Genomic DNA, 9,663 nt, shown 5'->3' with positions numbered 1-9,663 from the left:
AATCTAATTTATATGTATATGAAGGCGTGTTAAATTATTCTGGATTTGTTTTCATTTACTTACAAATACCAATTTTCTATTATGATTGATATCTGTGAATGATTTTAATTTGTTGTTATGTTGATCAACAATTTTTTTTTCCTCACTGTAGTAATGTATAATTAGGCCTAATTTATATCCGTAACAAGAAAAAGCTGCATTTCTTTCTTCACAAGCAGAAAAAAAAATCTTTTAGTATTCTAATAAAAGCTTTTTGTAAATCAGCTGGGCCAGTTTCAATCTTGAGTTTGTCTTCAGGGATGAATCCATCAGTCCCAGCTGAGTGGCTAAGCATCAGCACCCCCATGCTGCTCATCAGATAGCTGCAATAATGGCAGATTTATTTTGGGTGTGTGTCAGCAAAGCTATGTGATAGTTACCTGCAGACATGCCCCATACTGAATGCTGCACCACAATAAAAATGCGCCTGCATGTGTTCCCTTCTGAACACATGTAGGCACATCTCAGAGGGTGTTAGCCTCATAAAAGAACTGTAAGTGGGTTGTTCTCAAACTCTTGTAGAGATGACTGCAGTAGCTGGAGTTATTTTTATTTTCTGCAACTGTGATTATATGGAGCACAAAACAAAGAGATTTGTCATTCACCTCAAATGAAAGTCCAGCCCTGTGAGTTTTGCTGGGGATGGAAGATTGTGAACCTTCTGGATGGGGTTTTATTGCTTCTGATTTTAAAAGGTAACATTGCTTTGATTAGGCACCCAATAATTCACCATTTTCTACAGCTATAAAGATTTTGTATGTTGATCATTGTGTTGTTGTTGTTTTTATCTAAAATCAAGACAACACACCAAGCCATTGTACAGTAATATATACATATATTATTTTGAGTAGTGTTTGATGACTCAATTACAGAATTATAAATTACAGGGTAATGCAGATTTCTGCTCTGTAAAGATGCAAAAGATGGAATAGTTTAATAGATCTAGTCCAGTTTCTTTGTTATCAAGGTGTGCAGGGTGTTAGGTCTAATTGTTGAATGTTGCCATTGTGTTTCTTAAATTTGTACAGTCTTAGTTCAAGCAGTATTATCAAAGCCATTCCTTTGATCCTGAGCACCTCTAACCACTTTGTGTTGGGGGAGGTTTTATTGTAGATACATCCTATCTGAAAGATCTGTTTCTTGTGTTGTAAGCTTCCTGCTTTTACGACCCTTTGGTCAGCAGGAGGTCTCTCTCTCTCTCACACACACACACACACACACACACACACATTCCTACTTACATATAAAGGTTCACACACATATACATACAATGCCTTAGAACCATGTGGGCGTTGCTTTGCTGTGTTTTGTGTGAACTGTCTCTCAATAAAAGGCAGCGAGAGGAGGCCGGATTTGGGGTCATTTCCATGCTGGACATAGATGAGGCCTCCCTTGCGCAAGTAATCGATCAATCGCTGACTGTCTTGTTTTCATTCATGATGAATAAGTCTCTAGAATTAGAGGGGTTTGTGGGAACAGACCCAACATTTATTTGGTCCTCCGAGCCGGAGCCTAACACATCGCATCCACCGCGAGGAGAGGGAGAGGACGCCACCGCAACGTCTGGGATGATTGACGGAAAGCCCTGGTGCCTTGATGCTTGTCACCAGGCCGGGAAGTTTGCGTCTGAACTCCCCTCGGGATGGATGGCGATTGACGGGATACAGAGACTCTTCCCATGAACGGAAACAACACGAACAGTAAGTACAGAAGGCCTTAGAGAGCGGCTACGTGACCCTGCGTTGATCGCAGGTACGGGAGCGCGCTAGCCGCGTGAGAGACACGCAGGCTTCTCCGCCGTGTGGGGCGTGGAGATAACCTAGGTTCGGTGACTCCGCCGTGAGGAGTGTTCGGAATCTCCGCCATTTGGGGCGTTTGGAGAGTGTCCGACGGTTGGAATCTCCGCCATTTGGGGCGTTTGGAGAGTGTCCGACGGTTGAATTCTCCGCCATATGGGGCGTTTGAGAGTTTTCAACAGAGCGCGCTAGCTGTGCGTGTAGACGCAAGCGATAGGCCTATGTATGGCAAGCCATCAGTGCCATAAATCGCCACTTTTCTAACCCGTTTGATTAAGAAACGGCGTAAAAAACGCCGTTTAATTTTTCAAAACGCCGAAAAAAACGGCGTTCTGTTTCGACAGACGCCGTTTTTTCCGACTCTCACATGGCGCCCTGAACGCACCATCCGAGTGACGTAAAAAGCGGCGTTCAAAGACACACGGAAACGCCGTTTTTTACGCCACTCGGCAGAAAACGCCGTTCAAAGAGGCATAAAAACGGCGTTTTTTACGGCGTTCTGTGCCAGCTGTAACGGCGTTTAAAACGGCGTTTTATTGAAATTATGCAGGGCACTCCCCATGGTTCCCTCTTCCAATTACTTTCAACTCACTTCACCCAATCAAAGAAGAGGAAGTGCAGACCACACTAATGCATCACCGATTCACCTTGCTGCTAAGTGATTGCCTATTCAGTACCAGTGCTTGTCACAGTATTGACTTGTATTATAATCCCACTATGCATTTTGATGTGTTTAAAGCATGATCAAGCAAACAAACGACAGAATACTTTTTAATGAAACCTTAACTGTGTTACCTGTTATGGCAGCTAACAGGTAATGAGCAGAGCTAGCTCTCGTATTTGGACACTCGGCGCATGGCTCCTTTGTTTACATTAGGGATCAGCTGTTAGCGCTGCGCCCTGCAGCGGCGCTACCGGCAGACAGACCCTACGTCCCCAGTGAGGGAAGAGACGGGGGTGATGTCTCCCGAGAAGGACACCTTACACACCATCTCTCCTTCCTGTAATCACTGTAAATGTGAGATCGCTCCCTGATATGATCGAGGAGCTAATGACGCTAACCCGGTCACAGTGGCAGTACCCCGACACTGCCCGGTACTCCCTCTGTGAGTAGGCTGCCCGGCTTCCAGCTGCTGCGGGCGGACAAGACGAGAGACAGCGGTGAGAGGAAAGGAGGGGGGCTGGCAGTGTTTGTTAAAGACGGTTGTGGGACCCCTGGGCACATCGCTGTGAAAGAACAACTCTGCAACAGAGACATTGAGCTATTAGCCGTTAGTGTTGGATTGTGTGTCCACAGGTGTTTGTACTTTGCGTCGTAATAAAATGACGGTAAAAGGCTCCGCCCACTTCCTATCCATGTCTTACCATGCAACGACTCTGTGAATGGACTGGAGAAGTGTAGTGGTAGAGTCCTCCGTCAGGAATGAGATATGTGTGTTGACTTTTTATTCTCCCTCAACATTATTATGCCATAACGCTGCCCAGAGCAGCTCTGCTAACAGTTAGCATCCGTGGAGGCAGCCTGTGACTCTCTGTGGTCCGCAGACTGCAGACGCAATCTCCGAGAGCTCTTCTTCTAATATCAGGGGACTTTAATCATGTCTCGCTGGACTCCACACTGCCCACCTTCACCCAGTATGTGACCTGCCCCACCGTAGGCAATAAAACATTGTACTTAATGTATGCCAATGAAAAAGTGGCATACAGTTCATCACCTCTCCCTGCCCAGGGAAGATCTGATCGTAACCTAGTGCGCCTTGTCCCTGTGTGCAGCACTTAGTGTGCACGGAGCCATAATCACCCACGCAGTGCCGAGATGGTCCGCGGAGGGCATATGAATAAATAATAAAAGCAAATAAATGACAGAATGCTTTTTCTGAAACAAACGGAGACCTTAACTTTTATCAAAATACCGTTTTACTCAGTTTAAAGTAATACCACTGTATAATAGCCTTCAAATTTAATAATGTTAACAGTATCTCAGGAATATTTTTGCCCCATCAACATGCATTAAAAATAGATATGCAGTTTTGAATCAGACCTGTAGGTACGTTTTCTGAAAAGTGATGTAAATAAATAATCTCAAAAACATGAAATAATTGTTTCCCATGTAAACTGGAGTTGTCCTTGTCAGTGTCATCAGAGTACTCTGGATGTCTTACATGAATTTGAAACAGAGAGTGGCACATGACAGCGTTGTACATAACATAACTAGTTTACCTGTATGACATGAAGTCATTTAAAAAAAAAGAAGAATCCATGTAATTTGGTTATGGCTTCTTTCTGATAACTGTAGATACAAATGGGCTGCAGTGTGCATTATCTTGACATAAGTATAAGATACTGAACCCGCTGATATGATGTGGTGGAGGAATACAACTACCTGGACACCCACATATAGACATTTGCTGAACTGGAAGATCAAAACAGAGGCTGTACACAAGAAGTGGATGGGCAGGCGGGTTTTTGAGAACAAGCTTATGTGTGCACCAAAATGTTAATGACAGGTGTTCTGTCAGTTCAGGTGAGTGCAGTGCACTTTGATGTGTTCTTCTTGGATCAGGAGAGCAAGCTCTGTGATTGGCCGCGCTTCGGAAGCTGTGGTGGAGAGGAAGTGAGTGAACAAACTGCCATGCATCATGGATATTCCTCTCAATCCACCTCATCAGGCACCTCTCTAAAAGTGTGACTCAGGTCTGTTGCCCCAAAGGATACAGGAAATGCACTGATTTCCATGACAGAATCGTGTCTGTTTAATGCTCCATGATGATAACTTTCCTGTGAGCGTTTGAAGATCACTGACATCATGGCTTTTAGCCTCATTGTTTCTGCAAAGAGATTTCTCCAGTCACTGAATCTTTTGATAAAATATATTTTTATGCCTCTAGAGGATGGAATATTTTAAGTCTTTACAACTTTACACTTGGGAACATTATTCTGAAATTGTTGCACAATTTGTTAATGGAGTTTTTTTGCAGATTGATCAACCTCTGCCCATATTTCCTCCAGAGCAACTCTGCTTCTCTAAGATGCTCTTTTAATATCTAATCATGTAACTGACCTGTTACTTTTAAAATATCCCTGCAGCTGTTTCTTTTTAGTACCACTTTTTCCAGCCTTCTCTTGCCCCATCCCAACTGTTTTGAAACATATTGCTGCCATCAAATTAAAATGGACTTATTTTAACGACATAGTCTCAGTGTAAACATTTGACATGTTTCTATGTTCTACTGTGAACAAACTTTGCCTTTCACATTTGCAAATCAGTGCTTGCTCTTTTTTTATTCACATTTTACACTGGAGTCCAGTATTTTCAGAACTATGTTTGTACAAAGCATAATCTGTACAAAGCAAAACATAATGTGCTCGGTGTAAACTGTCACAACATCAAACACACGCTAAACCACTTTATATCTACTACACTATACTGAGCCACTTCAAGACCTACTATACATTTTTTTATTTTTTAATTATTTACTGTCACTGCTTTATAGTTGTATTTATCAATATCAACAGCTGTAACTTTTAGATTAATCAAGTTGACTTTATCGAGATTCAGCTTCAGTTGTATACTTTCCATTTCACAACTTCCATCTTATACACTTTAAAAATCACTCAACATTTTTTATTTTCAGTGTCACACAGCTCGTTCTTGTATCTCCACTACTCAATGGTACATAGTAAACACGTATTATAACTTTTCACATTATATGTATCCAGTCACCTAGATATTTTGAAGTCTTTCCACTTGCTGCTATTATGTTTCAGTCAATAATTGAACTGTCTCAGTGATATGTCGAGTCCAGAAAGTATATTAAGCCAGAGATGAGTTCAATACCATGACTCCCTCTGGTGCCAGTTAGTGGATTAAATAGTTCTACCACTTGCTCCATCATCGGTCCGTCCAGAGTAAATTCGATGTCTGGCACAGTAATCCTCTCAGGCCAGTCGACCAGCAGTCCCAGCTCATCTGTACCATGAGCACCACCACCAGAATCAGTACCTAAGCCCTGAGCAGCAGTCGTCTCACTCTCAGTGGCTGTCACACTACCATCAGCTGTCCCACCAATAGTCCCAGCAGCAGCAGCTGCTCTAGTCTGAAAGATGTCCTGCATGGCAGTTGAGGCTCGGCCCTGTTGCTGGAGGCTGCCTCGGACAAAAATCTGTAATGGGCTCAAGTGTCTCTCTGTCCGCAAGCCATGATTGTTCCACTGTTGAGTGAAGTCTTTCAAATCTCTGTTGATCCTTGGGAGATAGATGTAATGGAGAGCCCAAAGGTGCATTTCATTGTCAATGTCTATGATGCCTTCCTCCTCCAGGTGGTGAAATAAATCACAGTAGACACTGGGCATTCCTCGCCACAGATCACCCCAGAGCCTCTCAATTCTCTGATTATGGGTACTCCTTCCTCTTATGGCACTTCCACGATCAAAGCCTCTGAAAATGTTCATCATCAGGCAGACAGCATTGTTTTCCCCTCCTCTGTCTGTCCGGACCCTCGAGGGTACACCATAGGATACCACGGCTCTGATGAAACTTGATAAAACGGTACTGCTACGGTTGTTGTTTGAGGCATGAAGGAAGACCACAAGACGACTGTATCCATCAATAGCCCCATGAATGACTATCCTCCACCTAAAACCGTGGTCCATAAGAAGAAAAATATTATTTCTGCTTTGTTATTGAAACAATGGAAAACACACTCTTATTTGATTTACATGGGACTATTACATGTCAAGTTTGAATTTTTCTCTGTATGTTGCTTGCGCTGTCTGTGTTCTCTCATCTTCCCCTTTAAACATAACCAGTTGTGTTAGAGGACTGCCCATCCCAGGGCCTGGCTCTATTGGACGTGTCTTATTGTTCAACAATTATATTTGATGTAATGCTGAATTTCACTTTGGTCAAAATAGGTGTTCAACAAATCAGTGTGGTTGGTTACCTTATCAGCTTGTGATTTCCATCAATGTGCCACAATGAGTTTGGACCTGCAACCTGATATGTTCTTCGTTCTGGTCTCCGCAAAACTGCTCTAAGGGCAGCTGCTCCAGGATTTATCCGTAACATGCTTGCTCGAACCCTCCTTCGCTGTACACGTAGTCCACGTACTCGCAGGGAGGCTCTGACAGCCTCAGGACCAATTTGTTCATTGCCAGCAACAATGTCCTGCACATGTTCATCCAAGGCACTGTCAGTCAGTTCCGCATACATTGATGCACGGGTGAAATGATACTGTCTGAAATCAGACAAAAAAACATGAGTAATTTATCACTACCATAACAGCACACTTCATTACTTGACCAGTGGTGCACATTCAAATATACTAATGTTTACAATTTCACAATACCATTTAATTTGAATAAACAGTGAGTGTGTGTCACAAAGAAATGAAAGTCACACTGGTTTCAAAAGTCACTGACCGCAGACGTCTTCGAATTGTACGAAGTGAAACATTCAAAATATCAGCCATCTGAGGTGCAGTGAATCCACATGACTTCAGGAATGAAAGCTGTTCCCGAGTGATAAGGTAAAGGGATCTACCTCTACCTCTGTTGAAAACCACTGGTGCCTGGTATCCAAAACAGCCTGAAAATATATAAGCGTTTGGTAAATAGGTAAAGGCACCCCATATATCAGGTAAATATATCAGGTAAATAGGTAAATATTTGGAAAATAGGTTAAGACAGAGTCATAATTTATTTCACACTGTTGGTGAGTCAAGGAATCGACACAATATGTGCTTACCTTGTTGGCCATGCTGAGTAGACAGTTCGACCTCCTGAATCAATTCAGCCAAGTCACGCAGAAGTTGATCTGCTGCAGTTACATTGATCAGTCTTCCTCTTGCCCACTGAAGGCTTCTCTGCATAGTCTCCAACCTCAAAGATATCAAAAAATTACTTCTTAATTCATGTTATATTTTCAGGCCATATTCCCCTTAAACATTTTAAATGTTAAATGTTTTCGATCTTGCTTTGATCATACCTCCTTAACGCTAACTGTAGCACATCTGGCCCAACATCGTCCATCAGCAGCCGCCGTGTACAGTCATTAAGAATGTTCTTGCACCTTGAGATGAAAATCCTCCAGGCCATACTTTGTAATGGTCTAGTTGAGTCACAACTATTTTTCCACAGTGCCTGCTCTACTTGGGGTGCTGGCTGCTCTACTTCATCGGTCCTCTGAGGATCACCACCTGAGACAAATCAAGCCAGCTGTATTTAAGACCACCGTTCACAACCAGTCTTTGCCATATTATCTGTTAACCAATGTCAGTTATTGGCCTCACGTTGCTCATAGCTCTAGTACTTACCTCTCTGTTCATGTCTTCTTAGTTACTTCCTGGACAACCTTTCACACTCGCAATAGCCTCACTCCCCTGGACACGGATCTCCATTTGCTCCTCAACAGCTGATAACCTCTCACTCTTTTTTATCCATTCGTGCATTACTCCACCTGCAAACAAGTAAGACTGTTCAGACTGCCTATTTGGATCTTTTCTGAACTTCTTCCAAGACCCTCCTGACTCTGCTTTCCCTCTGCTGCAGTACCTGTAGAGGCTACGCCTACACTTGAAGCCACTGAAGTGTTTGATGGCAGGGGTGAGGCAATGTAACTGTTATGAATTAAACTTGTAACAGCCCAACTCAATCTATACTTGTCTTGTACGGTTAAGATTGTTTTTGTATTCATCAGTTTTATTTGCTTCTCTTTATTCAATGTCATTTATCATAACAGCGAAGATTTTACAAACTGTTTGCTTGTTCTGACCAAAAACACCTGGCTTGAGTTACGTTTATCTTCAATACATTTCCATAAACACACCATACGTAAAAACACAAAAGGTGACCCGTAGCGGCACACATAAGGTAACAACACAAAAATGGGTCGCACAGTGCCGCTCCACCATTAACTCTCACACCACTGTTTCACTTGCCAAGCTCCGGCAGCCACAGATCATGTTACTGTTCCCTCTAGTATGAACTACCGTAGTCCATGTTCATAGCATTTTGCTCCTAGTTGTAGAACTCAAAGTTAACATTCATGCATTCTAGCCTTGTTTTTAATTTTACCTTTTGCACCACATACACATACTTGTCTGTTTTTTCTATTTTATTACTATATTTCTATTTCTATTGTACAGCACTTTGGTCTACCAGGTGTGTTTTTAAAGTGCTATATAAATGATGATGATGATGATGATGATGGTTATGATGTAAAGAACGTTTTCTGTTAACTTCACTCTGAGCCTGCGCTCGAATCTGCTCCTGAGTACACTTCATGTTTCTTGTTGTTTAAGGAAGAGAGTTCGATTATAGTCTTAGTCATTTACAGTGATACGATAGTTGTAGGACAGGCATGTCCAAAGTCCGGCCCGCGGGCCAATTGCGGCCCGCGGTCCAGTTTTAATTGGCCCTCAAGTAATTTTATAAATAGAATCGAAAATGGCCCGCACTTCAACTTTTGCTTGAGTGTATTGCACTTCTTAGTTTTAACACCAGGGGGAGCTGCTGTTGATCAAGGCAGTTGCTCTACCAAAAAGGACAATCACAGAAGAAACTTACCCCAAGTTACTAAACATGGCAGAACCAAAGAAGCCAAAGGTAGAAAGTGAGTGCAGAAAATTTCAGACACGGTGGGAGAGTGAATATTTCTTCAAAGAATTCAAGGGGACGTGTGTCTGTTTGATCTGCACTGAAACTGTGGCAGTTATGAAAGAGTATAATGTACGACGTCATTATGAAACCAAACATCAGGCCTATGCATCCTACACTGGTGCTGAGCGAGAGCAGAAATTAAAGCAAAGGGTAGCTATCCTGCGGGGTCA

The 9,663-nt window shown here is 42.6% G+C and overlaps 1 protein-coding gene across 1 annotated transcript; it reads right to left on the bottom strand.

The window, feature by feature from the left end:
- Positions 1 to 5,083: 5,083 nt before the first annotated feature.
- On the bottom strand, positions 5,084 to 9,254 carry LOC109200107 (uncharacterized). Its single transcript, XM_019355537.2, has 6 exons — positions 8,149 to 9,254; positions 7,821 to 8,031; positions 7,581 to 7,714; positions 7,256 to 7,421; positions 6,778 to 7,071; positions 5,084 to 6,470 (listed from the first exon to the last, which is right to left on the bottom strand). The coding sequence occupies exons 2-6, from the start codon at positions 7,928 to 7,930 to the stop codon at positions 5,621 to 5,623; spliced, it is 1,554 nt and encodes a 517-aa protein (XP_019211082.1). The 5' UTR covers positions 7,931 to 8,031; positions 8,149 to 9,254; the 3' UTR covers positions 5,084 to 5,620.
- Between the last annotated feature and the right edge of the window lie 409 nt (positions 9,255 to 9,663).

Source organism: Oreochromis niloticus, linkage group LG11 (genome assembly GCF_001858045.2).
Source record: "Oreochromis niloticus isolate F11D_XX linkage group LG11, O_niloticus_UMD_NMBU, whole genome shotgun sequence".
NCBI lineage: Eukaryota > Metazoa > Chordata > Actinopteri > Cichliformes > Cichlidae > Oreochromis > Oreochromis niloticus.
The sequence above is the reverse complement of the archived record's forward strand: the minus strand, read 5'-3'. Positions and strand labels throughout refer to the sequence as shown.